At 46.2% G+C, this 18,396-nt stretch overlaps 1 protein-coding gene across 2 annotated transcripts in view; it reads right to left on the bottom strand.

The window, feature by feature from the left end:
- DENND1B (DENN domain containing 1B) overlaps positions 1-16,190 on the bottom strand; it is a 1,337,878-nt gene extending 1,321,688 nt beyond the window's left edge. Inside the window, exon 1 of one of the 2 annotated variants that reach the window (XM_078644012.1) lies at positions 15,943-16,190. In XM_078644012.1, coding sequence (XP_078500138.1) covers positions 15,943-15,965 — 23 coding nt within the window. In that variant the 5' untranslated portion in view covers positions 15,966-16,190. The remainder of the gene's footprint in view (positions 1-15,942) is intronic. The other variant, XM_078644002.1, reaches the window with a different exon arrangement.
- Between the last annotated feature and the right edge of the window lie 2,206 nt (positions 16,191-18,396).

Genomic DNA, 18,396 nt, shown 5'->3' with positions numbered 1-18,396 from the left:
AGCATAATTTAATAAACGGATTATGTGGTGTGGGGTTCCTAAATATATAGAAGGCAAATTGACTCATCAATGTGAGTGGGTCTTCCTGATAGTGAAGCGGTAACCCACAAATATATGGCAAGTTAATTTTAAAAGTTTGCTTGAGATGACAACTTAGCTCATACAACTGCCCTAAAAACCTAGCTCAGATATGCTGTGGTTGATGCCGACCCTTCTGAAACAAGCATTGGCATAGGCAATAGGTCTCACCTTTGGGACCTTATAAGTATTTAATTATGCAGCACAATATCCTTGGTGCAACATCAACTGTTGCATAGCTAAACACTTGTAAGGTCCCAAAGGCGAGACCTATTGGCTATGCCAATGCTTGTTATTTCTGATCTGTGATCAAATCATTGCAAAAAGTGAGATATTTGCTAAAGTAAGAAAATCCGTATTTAAATGAGTTCCTTGTGAACAATTGTGTTGAAGCTGAGTAACACACAGGGTAGGCAGCTGATGACAGCGCACTATGCCACTATCTATTATAATTTATAAACCAAAATGTTATTAGCAGCAGAGTGAGATTCGGATCAACACACCAATATACTGACAGACACACTTTGCAGCGAACGGCAATTCGGTTTACGGGCCACCTTGTGCCTAGCTGCAATGACTCCTACGGCAAATGCGCAGACCGGGCATGAATCTTCAGGACTCTCAGCTGTAGCACAGTGGTGTGCTGGCCTCTGGGCTCCAGCAGCCACCGCAATCCATGGCGTGGAGTCTGGGTCCATTAAAAACTGTGGGGATCAACATTGCTGATTTAAAAAATTTACTATGCTGCAGTGCAAGCAGCGCTGCCATTGCCGCAGCCTCCCACAGAACTACTCATTTTGAACTGCAGCGGCCTGCATGCGCTGCCGCAGGAGGCAGCAGGATGTCTGCCTATTATGTTATGTCATGTTAATTAAATTTATACAGCGCACATATACCTTAAGGTGTCTTGGCGCTTCCAGTGCTACATACTGTACTATGGACTACTGCTTCTAGAAAAGCCAGGTCTTCAGGTGTTTTCTGAACTCAAGAAGGGAGGGGAATTTTTCTAAGATATAGAGGAAGGGAATTCCATTCCTTGATGGTATTTTAACTGAAACCCCCCCCGTTCGTCTTTTTAATTCTGACCATAGGCATCAGATTGGCATTGGCTGAACGTAGAGGTCTATTAGGGGAATACCATCTAAAAAGGCCCCATTGGAATTTTGGCCCTTCTTTGTGAAGTGCCTTGTTGGCGATACAAAGTGCCTTAAACTTTACCCACTGAACGACTGGCAGCCAGTGTAGGTCCCGACTCGCTGATCTAACAGACTGATGTTTAGGTTTAGGTATATGCAGAATAAGCCTTGCGGAGGCATTTTGTAATGCCTGTAACTTTCTGAGGAGAGTAGATTGCACATTGATATATAAACCATTGCAATAATCAAGTTTAGACAAGACTAAAGAGGTTACGACCAGCTTTCTGGAAGATTTAGGAATGAATGGGAGATTTTTTCTAATGGTTTTGATCGTGAAGAACAAGGAAGACACATCCTTGGAAACTTGGGCTTTAAAACTAAGTTTCTCATCTATGATAACCCCAAGGTTCTTGGCTTTATCCACAGGAGTTGGGAGAGGGCCACGATTATCTAGCCACCAAGCTGGGGACCATGGTGGGAAAAGGTTTCCAAACATAGTCACCTCTGTTTTGCTTGAATTTTATTTTAAAGCTCATCCAGTGACTCAGGGTGAGCATACAATCATGGAGTTTTAAGGAGTGATTGGGGTCTTTATCCACTGTCGAGATCACCAACTGGGTGTCGTCGCCATAAGAGGTGGGGATCAGGTTAAAACTTATCAGTGGTGTCGATTCCGCCACATAAATATTAAAGAGTGTAGGGCTCAACGAAGAGCCCTGCGGGACACCACATGGGAGGGTAAAAGGTGCCGACTTAAACTTGCCAAGATGAACTGTTTGAGTCCTCTCTGATAAAAATGATGTTAAAAGGGAGAGGGCTTTCCCTCCTATCCCTATTTATTTTAGTCGATGAATGATCCACAGTGTCGAATGCAGCGGATAGGTCGAGCAGTACCAGGGCTGCCGACCCACCGCCATCCAATGAAGAACAAATTTCTTCTGTAGTTTTAATCAGAGCCGACTCTGTACTATGATTAGCTCTGAAGCCAAACTGGCTATGATCCAAAATCTGATTAGCTGCAATAAAAGTGGAGAGTTCCACATTTATGGTTTTCTCGATTATTTTAGCTGGTAGTGGGCTTCTCACAAAGGGCCGGTAGTTGGCCGTGTCAGTTGCATCTAAATTGTTTGTTTTTGAAGGGGCAAGATACAAGCCTGTTTCCACACAGTGGGAAAGTATCCTTGCGGTATCATCTGGTCAAACATCTTAGATAAATACGGTCCAATGAAATGGCAAATGTTTTGTAGGAACCTAGGGGGGCAGGGATCTTCTGGGGGAACCGGATTAGGCCGTAGAGATCAGTCGGATGATTTGCATAGGATAAGTGAGAGAGAAGTTAAGAGATGCTTTCATACTATTTTCGTGCTCAGTGGTGTTAACATTTGGCGTGGAGTGGGCAAACTGATCTACCTTTGTTCTAAAGGAGAGAGCAAAAGCATCGCAAAACTCTTGATTATGATTGACGGAATCGTCTTTTGTAATTGTGGTCAAATTTTTCACGGTTCAAAAATAGTTCTTTACTGGAATTGCGGCTTTTTCTATCTGTGCTGCATAGTAGAGACTTTTCTCAAAGAATCAGCTTTTTTTAAAAATCTGAAAGCATGGATTTGTATCGATTTTTTTCTGGGGGCTCATAATTTTTGCGCTATATCCTGCATGCCTGTTTGTCCATTCTCCAGGCTTCAGAGAAAGTCTCTGCATCACAAATCTGTCCAGTGGCCAGACACCTGGCTGATGTCTCAGTAGTAACCATTGGCCACTGCCTCTCCTGACTTCAGTAAATGTAATCAAGTTGCTGCTGCGCAGTGTCGGGAATCCAGTTTATTGTTACATTGTAGCAGCTCATCTGAGCCAGCTCCCAAGCCTTCCAGGAGCAGCGCCAACAACCCGAAGCGCGGCTACCAGCTTTAGTTTCACTGTCAGCATTGGGGATCAGTAACACTACGGCTTGACAGCCAAGGCAGATGCTATGCCTATTTTTATGCGTAACTTTAGATTTCAGTCTGGTGATGCGGACCACCACACTGAAATGCATTAGTCTAACCCCTGATGTGTGGTATTTGGTAGGGCTGTCACCCACGTGCCACACTACACTGCTGCTCTGAGGCAGACCAGACCTCCCAGGACTACTACAAAGCAGCTTCGCCTGAATCCAAATAAACTCCAGGCAGACGTGCACGTGCATTTTAGGTCTCGGCCTAGCGATACACTGCACGGCAGTGTTCGCACATCCAGGGTCCTTTTGTACGGGTTTTCAAAATGGACCTGGAAATTCCACACGCTCAAGCGTGTTCATCTCCTATAGTCTATTTTGATTGGGCTTTGCGTGTGTGTTGTTATGTAACAGAACACGCAATAGGCCATAGGCAGTCGCGTAGGTCCGCCCATGGTCTATTGGTGTCTGTTACTCGCACCAAAGCCCATATGTTTTCAATTATCGTGCCCAGACACGGGCACGATAATTGAAAACATATGCTTTGCAGTGGCATGCGCACCACTCGCTGGCGTTTTTTTTTTTTAACAATAGTGCTGCTTGTTTTCTTTTACATAAGAGTGCCCGCTGTCAATCACGGGTATTTCAGATTTCTTTCCTACGGTGATGGACAGCCTTTTTAGATTTACAAGTTGACAAGTTAAAGGGTTCGCGGTGTAATTACACCCATCTCTCGTTCTGTGGCTTTCAATTTAAGTGTCCTTTTAAAAAGGAAGAGGTTCTCCTACCTGAAGAGTGGGGAGTAGTCGTGTTGGGGTGTCGGGGAATATCTCTTCCATTAGCCTGAGAACCCATCTCAATTAAAATAAATGGCCCTCCACGCCATTTCGCTGTTATTCTGAATGTGGGGCGATGGGGGTGGTTTATGTCTTTGTCTTGGCAGGCGGGTGTGCAAAGATCTATGACGGAAAATTAGATACCTGTTCATTGACTTCATTCATTTGTCCGATGTGAGCCTTTGAACAAAGTGCACTTCCGTTTGACTGACTATTCGGCTACTGACCAAATACCTAATAAATGCGTAAGGCAAATCCGTGCCCATGAGCGGCTGACCCCCGACCTAGCATACCTGGAAGGCAGGGTGTGCGCAGTGTACTTCCCTTGTTCGTAGTGCGGCAGGGGTGCTGTAGTGGGCAGTGGTGGTGGCAGACCTGACCCCTGCTTCGTGCCACGCGCTCATTGATACATGTTTTTTAGTGTCTTGCTCTTGCAAACTGTTGAAACCGATGCCTGGCAGAGCTGTGCACTCTTGAATCTTTGGACGGCTGAGACCGAGGCCTGGCAGACCTATGTATGGCGCCTGAACCCGGACGGGGCAGGCCCTAGCGCTCTAGCCCTGCACCCTGTCAAGTGCCAAGGCCTAGTCGTACCGCCTGCCAGATCCCTTCCTCCTTTGGAGGGTGGTGCCCATGGTATGTTAGGAGTATGTTTAGTTATATTGTGTATGTTATATTGTGTGTGTTATCTTATGTTGTGTTATATGTTGCTGGCACTTGTATAGCAATGCCCCACTGTTCTTGGTGCGACTGGGTTGTCGGGATGTGCACTACTGCAGTTTTTTTAACAGTGTACAAGGCGCGGGCTGGGGGTGTGGCATAGACTGGGAGGGACATGGTCCAGAGGCAGGTGAAGGGGAATGGTTTGTAATGGCACACATGTAGGGAATCTATTAAACATCTTCAAAGGAATTGTGTTAAGAGTTGTTGGGTCTGAATGTTGTATTGAGAGAAGCAGCACCTTACCAAGTGCTTGGCCTTCGGCGCTATAAAAGCTGTGTCCTTGACAGAGCCTGCAGAAGTGGGGGCATCATGGCTCAGATTAAAAGGACTGAGCAAATACAATTTTACATAAAGACAGACACGTTGTTTTATAGGATCTATGACAGTACACTAAGCAGGAAGTTCAGACCAATAGGTACCAGCCAATGGCACCTCAAAGTGAGATAGTGCCCAGGAGCAATGGCAGGATCAAGTATTGGGGGTGGAGGGATAATGCACAGACTTAGAGGAGCTGACCGCCCCGATGTTGGAGTTTTGGATGCCAGAGCAACTGCTAGACCTTTGGGAGTATAAGTGAGCTCATCATTATGTAAGCAGGTCGGTAGTGTGGAGTGGGTAAATGGTGCAGTTGGCAAAAGGCAGGATTCTAGGTCTTCCTTTTTGGGCAGGTTACTGTGTACGGTGTGGAGGTGTCATGAGATAGTGTTCCAAAGCGTAGTGTGGTATGGCCATGTGGTGCGATGATGCTGATCAAATGGTAAAGTTGAGAAGGACTCGGACAAATGTAGTTTGAAATTACTCATGCCCAAGTCCATCTACTGCTCTTTGTTTACTGTAGCGTGCCTTGAAACCAATGGGGGCACATGCTTGGAATCTTAACGTGAGGCAGGGAGCATACAGGCTTTTAGTAATTTCTTCCTAGGTTTGGTAGCAGTGTGGCTGCGGAATTTTGAAGTTGTATGTAAAATAGGAAGACTGGAAATCCAGAGCAGAGTTGATAAGTTAGTCCAGGCCTGATACACTAAGTAGACACCTCATCTGCTGGCTAGTTAGAGGCCTTAGTGAGCATACCTCGGTGCCCCTTTCTGGCCTGAAAGGTAAGTGGGTATCGAACCTTGGTAGAGCTCTCCCGGAGAAGGATGGACTTGAAATATTCACTGCTCCTGGAGGAGCACCCCATAATGCCGTGAGGGTTTTTTGTATTGGCATTCTTTTTATGTTAGTGGTGGCCCCCAAAACAGACAGGGGTACCACCAACGTAGTGAAGGAGGTGTGGGGGTGCTGCTGGAGTGCAGTATCTGCCCCCTAAAGATTGTTTTTCAAAGTACTGATCCCATGTTTTTGGGGTCAAGCAATCCGTGACCCACAGGGATTTTCATTAATATTTTAAAGCACTCCATAGGCTAGAGCTTTTTTTCTATCGCTGGGAGTGCTGTGTTTTTAGGGGATGATTTTATGGATACAGTTGTTGTGGCCTGGAAGTGCCTAAAGGCAATTCATGTACTAAAGTGCTTTCTAGGGGCTAAGTCTATGGTTGCATGTTAATGTAGTCAAAATGTAATGCTCTCTAGGGGTTGTTTTTATGATTGCACTTTCATGGTTCAAACGTCTACAGAAAGCACACAGACACATGTTTTGTTCATTTTAAATGTATTATTAAAAAATGTTGACAATGATTATCATAATGCAAGTGATTTTTATTAACATTAAAACATGAATTCACTCATGATTTTTATTATTGGGGATTGCATTTTAAGTACAAAATGATGTTTTTTAACATGCAGTTTGCTGATCTTGAACCTTTGATCTAGCCTATAGGCTTACTTTAAATGTATGTATGAACCCTTTGGGGGGCAGAGTTGATCATGCAATGCCATCTGTGTTTTTTTTACATCTACCAATGTATATATTTGTAAATTATTGGGTAGTATTTAGTAGTGTGGGTGTGTAATAAATGTACATCTCCTTTTTCTAAAGAACAAGTACTGATTGGACAATCATTCACTGAGCGTTATTATTCCACGACAGTGAATGGTGATTACTAGCCGACAGGAGAATTATCAACCAATTACTTGAGCAGGCCACACAACGAATAACACAATTTCCTACAGCAACACACTATGATTTGGAAATTTAAGAACTGACCTATTGTTGTGAGTGCCTCCCGGGGTACATGTGCTCTAACACTATGGAGTCTCAAAGCGAGAGCGGCATGTCCTGTGCCCTGCCCCAGCACAGTGTGTGTGTGTTTGTGTGTATGTGATGTGAGAGTGTGTTTGTATGGGTGGGTGTATGGGTGCATGAGAGAGCGCGAGAGAGTATGTGTCTGTGTGCATACCCAGAGGCGCACACAGCACCAGTGCACGCGCCTCTCCTTTTATTTAAAAGGATTCCCAGCTCGAGGCGCACAACCACACACACACAACCAGCCACACAACCACAAGTACACACAACCACACACACACACAACCACACTGTCAGTGTACACTTTCACCAGGCACAGACACCATCAGTCGTCAGTGCACGCTTTCACAAGGCACACACATACCACCAGCCGTCTGCGCATGCATTCACCAGGCACACACACACCACCAGCCGTCAGTGCACGCTTTCACCAGGCACACACCACCAGCTGTCAGTGCAGGCTTCCACCAGTCACACACACCACCAGCCGTCAGTGCGCACTTCCACGAGCCACACACACCACCAGCCATCAGTGCACAATTTCTACAGGCACACACACCACCAGCCATCAGTGCACACATCAATTGTTAACGCATCCACACTTAACTATTGTAGCAATCGCAGTATGGCGCACTTTACTTTTAAACATATTCATCTAAAGCGCAGCATGCCACCATTGCTACAAAAATAATACACATTTTTTGGCCTACAATTTATAGACTTTTGTTGCAGTTGGTGTTGCAATATTTAGCAATGCCAATAGCTCAAACGTAATTAATCCGAGACCTATTGCACTGTAAATGCTTGTTTATGTTTGCAGTGAACACGTAGTGTCTCTCAACACAATAACCTTTTGGTTGTATCCTATCCACAAAGCTAAACTTTAGCGGCCTGCTTGAGCCAGGGGCGTAGCTTCCATTGTTACAGCAGGTGCAGCAGCACCGGGGCTCAGAGGCCGAGGGGCCCACTGAACCGCAAAATATTGACCCTAATTATTACTGTAATTCACAGTTCAAACATCAACCAAGGGGTGCAGTTCCTTCCTTGCACCAGGGCCCATGGCTACACCACTGACTGCAGAATGCCTAAATGATATACATGAAGAAGTGCAGCGTGCACTTAAGAATTGAAACCGAGAGACTGTTTCAGAGCAGCCGGGCGGTCTCATGCCACATGGGACACCTTCAGAGAGCTCTGGATTTACGCTTAGAATTCTGGGGCATTTATGTCCAAACGGATAATGGGGAAACTGAAAGTACAAATTTCAGCTTGTAAAGTGTGGTAAAATGGCTAAAATGCTGAGACTGTCACAGGCTGTTGTTGCCTCGCGTGACCGGTTTAGGTAAAACAAAAATACAGTGTGTACCACACCAGCAGCATATGAAGTCAAGTTTAAAAATAAAAGCACTGGAAGCAATCCAGGTAGTTCTCGTGTTTCTTGCATGCTTGATTCTCCTTTGCAAACAACCGACCAACCTGACCGCATTTTTTTTTTTCGGAGAACTCTTTTCTCTCGCATGAACTTTTGTCTCTCATGAGAAAAGAGCACAATTTACATGGCTCCAGGTGTGAAAACATTCGCAGAAGCAACGACAAACGCCTACTTCATTTCAGCAACAGTGGATTTTGATTCAAATCAACACATATTTAAAAACCACGCTTTGCTCACAGCCAGACAGTCTACAGCTACAAAGTACTCTAGCCATAAACAGTGATTAACAAATGGTAAATAAATGGGTCTTACAAAAAGTCGACCAGTCTATTATTATACAGCATTATGGTGCCTTGATTTCTGATGTCAACACAAATACTTAATACTCATTCCTGGAGCACAGCCAGGAGCAAAGAAACGTGACAACTGAAAACTCACACTACACTTGGTACTGTACCAAGACAGGGTTTTGTAGTGTTGCACTCGATTTCAAAGGTGGCGTGAAATGTTGTTTTGTAGAAGGTATTCTGAAATGTCCCCGTCCCTTTTACATCTCACTCTGCCTTGAGAGCATTAGTTGTTTTGTAGGCTGCGTTTTACTAATAAAGTGCTAATTAGGGAGGTTACAGCTTAAATGGGCCCACAGTGATACATTTACACGATTGGAGGGCACATGTAACTTTACAATGATCAAATGAAAACTTCACAAAATCAATGATGTACAAACTAACTTTTTCCTGTTTGACAGAATTCCTTTGGTTTGGTGTGTAACCTGCGGATTTGATTGAATCATAAAAATATGCTAGGGGCTCTCAATCTATTTCTACGATTCCTTCCTCAACAATAATATACACCAACCAGTACATACTAAATAAACCCATCACAACCGTCTTCCTCTGCAACTGTATGCGTAAACATTAAAGCAACTACAAAGTGGTATAAGCCCTGGGTGGTACTCACAAATCAATGGGTACTCATGTGAAATCAGAGCTCCCAGCAAAACTGGTGGGACAGGAGTAATACCTGGACTGACATTGGCCCATATAGAGACAGCTCGGTGTGAAAAAAGCTGCGACCCTAAAAGGTCTTTGTGTCAAAAGTTGGCAAAGACAGTGATTGCCTAAAAGCTAGAAGGTCAGACGCTCATTGTGCCAGAGTACTTACTGGCTAATGGGAAGCGGTACTCTGCTTGTACAGTATTTCTGCTCTGCTGAAATGTGCAAACATGCGCCCTCTCCAATACAAGAAGTGTAGGTGCCTGGAGTCGGTTCCTTGTGAAGTACGGTCTGGAAAATGTGTAGCCTCGAATGGCCTTTCAAGCAGTCTACCTATAGATCACTGAGCGCTTAGAACACTGGCTCTCCAAGTGTAGAGATGCTTGTTTTTTTACAGCCCAAAAAAACGTAAACAGTTTCTAGGCTGAAGTGGAGTCCTGGTTCATGTTAGAGCGTGTGTGAATGTGAACAGTGACATCTGATCCACACACCCTTCGTCCTGAACTAGCAATTAGCTTCTGCCTAAAAATGTTTTTTAAAGTAAATTACTTTTTTAAACATCTTTATTGATTTTATTAAAACATATGTCATATACTTTGGGCAGGCGATACCGTAGATTTCAAGTATCATTGTTACTAGATAAAACTCATATTTATACGAGGAACCATCTTTATACAATAATTGAGATCAACATGTGTAGGAAGGTGGATATCTGACTATGGTTACCCCCAACTTTTTGCCTAGTGTTTAGCTGGTTTTCGACTTAGTTGGCCTGGGATCCTGCTAATCAGGGTCCCAGGCTAATTGCTCTCTCTGTAAAATGGACTCCATGTACCTTAGGTACATACCTAATTGGATGCTGGGTCACCTTATCAGCCCCTGTTCCGTGTACCTTAGGTACCCAGGGCATAGGTGTACCCAGGGCCTACCAGGGGCTGAAGCATGTATTATGCCACCCCTGGCTGGTAAGACAGCTGGGGCAAGGTGGTGTAATCACCCTTTGCTGTAGATATAGTATACCTATATCTAACCCCAAAATGGACACATATACTCCTATCAGTCACTCCTATGGCAGGCCTTATCAATCCTGAAGGCAGAGTGCTTGGAATTATGTGAGATGGTGCTCTAGCATGAGCTGAGCCTGTCTGCAGCTTGCGGAACCAAGTCCTTATAGCTGTTCCATGATAATGCTATACCATATACTCTTAAGTGCATTATAATCCTCGCGGTTATTGCTAACTTTGGTATAGCATTATCAAAACATGTCGAGTAAGGTGTCATACGAATTGGAATACTACCCCCTCGCCAGTTCTGGCGACGGGGGTAGCATTCCACCCTTTTAGAGGGACACAACATGTATGTAACTGTGAACCCCGGTTAAAGTTAAACGAAGCCTCAGCATCACAAAATGGATGCTGCCACCACAGACACAAGTCTGACCACCTGATGCTGGGAGTCCTTCCAGCGAGGGAGGCCTGGACAAAGGGTTTCCTGCCTTGGGAGGTGCTAGCACCACCCCAGACAGGATTTTGTGTATTGAGGTAGGGAGGCCTGAAAGGAATGAGACATGCCTGGGACACACAAGGTGTCCCTGTGCATACCCCGGTTCAAACCAGTTGCTGGGGCACTCCAGCCCCAGCTCTGGTGCGAAACCGGACAAAGGATAGGGGGTGTAACCACCCCCCTTCCTGGTCCCACCCATGGGAGGGACCTAGTCACTAGTGCAGCCCCCTTTAGCAGGATAAAGGTAGGAGCTGGTCCCATTCCAAGTTAGATTATCCTGAACAACTTTACAAGAAGAAACTCTGGACTTCGACGTTCTGCTCCACAGAAGGCTGAAGAATCTCCCTTGTGAGCAAGGAGTGTCCACCCTGCAACTGCAGGCACCATCAAGCGTCCTAGCGGTTCACTTTGTCGTCCTTCCTGCCGGATCCAGACTTCAGAGCCCGACGAGACCCGGACTCCCAGACTTCTCCGACCTCTACCCACATCTGCAGCACAGCTGAGACCCGTGGGTGCGACGAGACACGTGGGACCGGCCATCTTGAAGAAACTGCACTTCGCTTCCAGCACAACTTCAGAGGCATCCTCGAGTAAGTGCTTTGGGGACTGAGAAGCCCCAGCCCCGAGCAGCTCCTGCACCGAAGACCAGCCCTCCAGCATCCACGAGATCTGCGTGGGGCCCTTTTACTTGGTAGCTGCTCGACGCGTTGTCTGGTCACTTGCCGGCTGGCTAGTGACCTCCTAGACGACGATCCACGAAATTTACACTGCTGGTCTGGTTGCTCCAGACTGGCCCTTGCTCCCTTCCAAAAGAGGAGCACCCCGGACCCTCCTGGTCCACTCCAGATGCCGTTTCCACTCACCGCGTGGGTTGCCTTTGCCAAGGCCTGTTGACTCCAAATCCGGATCCGACACCGCCGACAGCGAGAGCCTGCGTGGGACAGCTCGTGCCTCCATCCTGGTCGTCGAAGACACCTCCTGGTCCACGCGGCTGCAGAGACAAGCGTCCACTCTTCACCTGATCGCGACGACAGCATCTGGTTCCCTTCTGGTTCCACACCGGTCACTGGCTAGTGACTTCGAACACTGTCCCCTCTGCTTTCAGGTCCTCTTCTTCCTCGATCCACCCGTGGATCGCACCGGACATCTTCCTCCTGGTCGCCTGCAGCATCTTTCTCCAAGGCTCCATAGACTTCGACGCGGAAACCCGACACACTTTGACACCTATGCACCCGCAGCCCGTGGGTGAGGTAACAAGAGCATTTCGTTGCTCAAGGGTAGATTGACTCTCCTAGTGTCCAGGTATCCTGTCGTTTTAGTCGTAACTAGTAGGAACTGTCTTTTACTTACCTTTTCGTAATTTGTTCTGCCCATTGACTTTGTTCCGCACCTCGCGTGAGAGTTCACACTCTGCACACGCGTCCCGTGGGCCTCCTGCTACTTACCCAAGGTTAGGGTAGTGTAGTCCCAGCGATCCTACAGCCTCTGGGCATCGTCATTTCCTAAATCGTTCTACTTATGCCATTTACTTAGTATATGGTTTGTCGTGCCCCTAGGGCACCATTGTAATTTGTGCGACTTACTGTATTTTTCTTAAAGAGATTGTTATGTGCTTAGCCCTCTGATCTCATAAAGAGTTCAGAGGTGTTTGTTATTAATAAATATATTGTTTATTTTCATAACAACCTGTGTGGTGTCCTTTCATCTGGTATTCAAGGGGTTATATGTGGTAAAACAGCTGGCTTCACATGCCAAAAGAGTTTAGCCTAAGACTGCTTTGTCCATGCTACCATTAGGATAGCTGGTCTATAAGGTTGACTTACAACCAATCACCATAAGGGTTGTTTGGACTGATACAAGGTGATCACTGGAACTAGTGAGCATCATATATCAGGCCAACTTCTCACAACATGTTTATGATTAGATAAATAGCAGGCAGTCATATGAGTGTTAGGATCCCCTAAATAGGTGCAAGGAACCCCCAAGCGTACGCAAACCACAGATCAAGGACTACAGCAGTTTACCTTCATCTAAAGTGTTTGGCTTATAGTTGGTCACACTGAAAAAGCAATATGTAAGGGTCCTGTTATGTTCACATGCGACTGCTGGGAAAAACTGCAAATGGAACTGCTTGCCTCAACCCATCAAATATTTCACCTGATTAGGCAGTTTGTTACGGAAAAGGTGATCTATATGGTTGTACTTTGATACTGTTGTGAAAACTATGCCTCATTCTGGTCCAAGAGATCATCCCCCTCTTTAAGTACCTATGTGTCGACTACTTCTATGACGCAATACACTATTGAGGCTGGGTGATCACTCCTTTGAGGTTCCAAGGGACGCTTTATGTAAGAAGCTGCCCACTCCTGACCTGCACTGCTTTTCCTTTTGTTAGCTTCAGAGTGCTACTGAAAACATAGCTATTTAAGAAGATTGCAGTGTTTAGCCCAGTTGTGCCCCAGGGAACAGTTATGCGCTTTGAAACCTCTGAAACTTGGACTTCGAAAAATTCATGTCATAATATCATATTTCAAAAGGTGCATATTGGAGTTCAAGTAACATCTATGGAAAGTCTCCCCTGGGGTATAATGTGTGGACTGCACTATGAATAGCTAAACGCTCATTATCTCATGTGCTCCGACAACTAAAGGTAATGGCGGGCACATATCCACAGTGGTATTCACTTCCAGTTTATCACTCAATTTGAGAGGCATACAATTTGACCTCTTGCTTCACTCACTGCACCCCAAATTATAGTTACAGGGGGTCTAGGTAATTCTGGGGATGGGGGATTAATAAAAGAGGATTTATAGATTTTCTCTCCCGATTCCCACATATTTGTCCCTGATATTTCACCTGAATAATTTACTGGGTACATAAACTGGCCTGGTTGCCTCCTATCATGGTATGTCAACTGGCCCTCCGATGTAACATTAAATCGTTTTTTTGCCCCTTCTCTGCTACATATATTGCCACTAGTGACTTCGTTGGTATATGAACTGGCAATGCTGTTTCTAAAGATATAGGTGCTGCTCCCACTATCATTCTATTCAAAGCAGCCCAACTGTACAGCAGAAAGAACTATTAGAAACCGACTTAATGCCACAGTCACCTGACTCATCCATGGCACAGGTGACTCACAGATCACCTTGTGCCAGTGAGCACTAATCCGAATGCAGCACTCTACATATCCATTGACCTGGCTAGGCCTCCTCATGACACTCACACCACAAATGTAACAATGCCAATGAGCATTCTGCAGATTATTACCCACACATTGCAAAGACTCCCATCGCTTTTCCTTGATCTTTCCCACACAACACTCCTCTCAAGTTACCATATTCAGTGACTGAGAAACTGAAGATCCTCTAGAATAAATAGAGTAGTTAGATTGACTCTCTGCCATGTGCTTTGTGCTGCTCATGCATTACTCCTTTATCAACACTCCCGTTGTCCTGGATCCCTTCTCCCTCTGTCCTTTGTCTGCCACCCTATGACTCTCGGCTGTGCGAACTTTGATCTAGTGGGATTCATATGGTCTCTGTATTTTTCTGCCTTATACTGTGAAATCTTTATGGTCTAAACCCTTACATGCCCTGGGACCCATTAACTTCTTCTCTGTGCTGGTTCTGGCTGATCTTGAATCTTCAGCTATCTGCACTGTGGTGTACCAATGAACCCCTCAGTTCTCTGTGTTGTACTCCTCAATGCCATGTTATCAATAGGTTATCGACCTTGTGCACTATCATGGATCTTTTAGCTCAGTCTCTTCCTATTTCAAGGGCGTCGCCTCCCAAACCTGTCTTTCCAAATCCTAGAATTCCACCGCTCTCTGCCTTGTTCTAGACCCAGGGTCTAGTGCTTCCCCATGCTAAGGATCCTTTATTCTCTCACCAAGTAGGCTATCATCCATTGATTTTGTCTCTGTGTCACTTCCACCCATGGGTGTCTTGACGGTATGGGATGTGTTCCCTTATGATTGGGATTCGGGTGCTACCTAACCAGAGTCAGACAGTAATTTCCCTGGCCTCAATACCTTCCCATGCCACAAGATCACTGGACTACCTCCCTTGAGCACTGCAAGTGGATCCCCTTGGCCTGGAGCCCTTCATCACTGTGGTGTCGACTTGCTATTTGACCTTTGCCCCTTGACATGGGATCCTTTATCTAGCCATCCTTCGTCCTCTCGTGCCCAATGATCTCATATAACATGGTTATGGGATACTTTGGCTTTCTGACCCCTATTACAAGGGATTCGATGTTTTAGGCTCTGCTTTAGGATTTCTTCCCATTGCCCTCCCCCGCCAAGTGACTGAAAAGAACTCTGATCTTGTACGCTAGTGGATCCTTTGGCTCTCTTTGCCCTCTACAGTAAGGAATCCATGCACTCAAGACCCTGAACTCTAGAACTGTGCCACTTGGCTCTCTGCAGTACAATGCCATGTTATCCCTTATCTCTTCTGCCGTGGCACAGGATATCTGGACTATTAGCCTGTGCCGTACCACAGGATCCCTTGCCTCTATATCTGCCTATGCTGTAGGATCCCATAACTCCTTGCACTCCTGAGTCATGGGGTCATTGGTCTTTCTGTCCTGAGCTTTACAATAACCCACAACTCATATTACTCTGTGCATAGAGTTTTAGCACAAGAGTGCAGACAGTCCTGGGCAGCGGGACCACCTACTATGTCCTGGTATGCCAGTGTCCACGACTGCTTGACCTCATATGTCAAAGCTCTTGGTAACACTGCACCCTCTGCTCGTCACACGCTTGCCCTGAGATCACTCTATTCTCTGCCCTGCCATGCTTGAGCATCTGATGGATTGCTACTCTCCCACGCGTTTTACTTTCTGCCCTGTATCTCCTATGCCTTATGATGCAACATTCCTGTACTCTCCGAGTCCCGAGCCCTCCACTCTCTGCTCTTACATGCCAAAACTCTACCCGCATTCAGCCCCCTCCGTGGCATTTCGTGCCCCCCCCCCCCCGAACCCTTTGCTCTCTGCCCTCCAATGCCCAGAGCTCTTTCACGTCATATGCCCCTATCTCTCCGTCTTCTATTGGCACAGCTCAATGCCATGCCCCTCATTCTGCACGCTGTCCTCTCTGCTTGTCACTCACTTGATCCGGCAGTCCATGGTCATCACATCGCGCCTCAGACCGGGCAGATGGAGAAGCCCGCGCAGCCGGCGCCGAAAGCCTCTCAGTTAAGCCGGCGCCCCGCCATGCCAGTCAGAATGCCCGGTGTGCCCAGCTGGCGAGCGGGGGGTACGGGAGAGGCGACCGCTGTGACGCTCCCGCTCCAGCTGCTGCCCTGGCTCGCGCCCCGTCTCTCTCCCTCCTCCACCTTCCTCGAACCCGGAAGTGCCGCTGCCTGAGCGGCGCGTGACGTCACTCCCGGGCTGCTACACCTGGGCCTGCCCCAGCACAGACAGACGGGCGGACGTGGGAGTCACTCGGGAGAGCCCTGCGCCCGGGGGCTAGCTGTCTGTTAAGAGAGTCAGACTTGTGACCGTTAGAGAAAGTGAGCGTCTGTCTGTCAGTGCATCCGGACAGGAGCATGGCGAGCATCGTGTAGTATGTGCCCAGACAGACTTGGTGAAAGTGTGTGTCTGCGAGTGTCTCTGTTGGTTTGTCAGATTCTGCGAGTGGCTGTTTGTTTGTCAGAAGTGGGACCGTTAGAGTGCAGAGATGCCGAGCTTCCCAGTTCCATGCCCGTCTAGCTCACTAGGGCCACGGTTCTTTTATTTGAATTCTGGTATTTACAGCTCTGTTTATCCGAGTATATATTCTGAATTGTAAGTACCATCCCGCAAATAAGAAACAGGTTTAGGTGCGCATAAGAGCCCTGAAAATGTTTCCATCTGTAAGTGAGTGTGTTTACATTTGAGTGTATCTCCGAGAAAGTGCCCGAGACGGAGAAAGAGTTCACAGAGCATACATACACCTACTTACCAAACTTTTAATAGGTTCGTTTTCACTTTTGCCCGAGTCCTGCCACGGCGTTCCGACTGCAACTTCTCAGCATATCCAAGTATTAACATAATTAATATGTTTTATTCATAGCGCCAAGTTTTCCATGTGTCATGTTCAGACCAAGTCCATTTTTTTTCTTTTTCTGGGGCTTGTAGACTTGTTTTATAGTGGGATAAACACGACTACAAGTTCCACAATTCAAAGACAAAGGCTGGGACCGTAACAGCACATTACACATTGACTTGGGAAGTTTGACAGGGCTATATATTCTCTTACTGTAGTTAAACACTAGTAGAATAAAGACAAACACAGCTGTATGTCTGAGCTGTACACATCTCATGCACACGCAAATCACCAGTAGGAGCAATGGGCACTCAAATTACTGTTACAAAATATCCCCATGCCTAAGTTCCCTTTACGCCCGGAGAACTAACAGATAATTTGTAACGGGCTAAACGTTCCCACAATGTAATTTTAACAATTTTTTTCCTTCAAAAACTTTTAATACGGATTAACGTTCTATTGATGTGATGTTAGAGAATGGCCTGGGACATTGTGTCCCCTGCAGCAGCAGTGCATGTAAGGCTGGGGCCTTCCTGCCAACCATCTCAGTAGCATGGGGACAGGGCAGTAGGCAATACCACTGGGATAGCACTGACTCTAGACTTATTTTATCTTAAACTGCTAAAACGCGGTCTGTAAACATTAAAATATTTTAAGGATCTCACCAGGCCTTTTTTTTTTAAACAATAAGATACTTTGGGGCAAAGTTAAGAGAGTGAGCACTAATCAAAAGATCAGCAAACCATTTTGCATTTCTTCCTTATCATTGTGAAAGAAGGGGGCGATTGCAGTGTATTTAAAATGTAAGAAAGCAGAACCCTGTCAAACCTCTTAAATGCTGCGTCCACTGTTATAGGAACGACCAATCAATTGATGCAATTTCTGTGGCTTGGGAGACAGCCTAAACTGCTCCGCGAGGACAGCTATTGAGTGGTAGCACAATGCAAGTCAGACATTTCCCCTCTTGAACGAATTAGTGGGTAATGTTGAATTTATATAGTGCTTACTACCACCCCTGATGAGATGTTGAATTTTCTGGCTATTTCATATGGGTCCAGCTGAGTCCACTGACACTGTAGAGAGATGATCAAACCATTCCCAATGTGATGTTTCCACCCCCAGTGCAGCTGATTGTTCGTATTAGCAGGCCGGGCTTGTGAGTGCTGTGGGGGACAAGGCAGCGCTGCTCCAGTGGTGTGTACCCTTACGTCGTACACCAAATTGGATCGGGCTGGCTCTGCCAAGGCCGAGCCAACATTGCTGTGGGCCTTGTCTGGTATTCAGGTGGGCAGCACCAGAAGTTATTTATGAGGTGTCTGATTTCAGCACCCAATATCCTCATGTCGGTGATCTCTGTTTGTGTGTGTGTCTCTCTCTCGCTCCCTCCCTCTCTCTCTCCCGATTGTGAAGAGACTGTGGTATGGTGGGCCTTCACTGGTGGATCTTCACCAAGTCCAATTACAAACTCACCTCCCAAACAAACCAAAGCTCTCCCTCCGAGTCACAGGGCTGATAGAGGAGTGCAGATATATATAG

The sequence above is a fragment of the Lissotriton helveticus genome, chromosome 1_1 (assembly GCF_964261635.1).
Source record: "Lissotriton helveticus chromosome 1_1, aLisHel1.1, whole genome shotgun sequence".
NCBI classification, from domain to species: domain Eukaryota; kingdom Metazoa; phylum Chordata; class Amphibia; order Caudata; family Salamandridae; genus Lissotriton; species Lissotriton helveticus.
The sequence above is the reverse complement of the archived record's forward strand: the minus strand, read 5'-3'. Positions and strand labels throughout refer to the sequence as shown.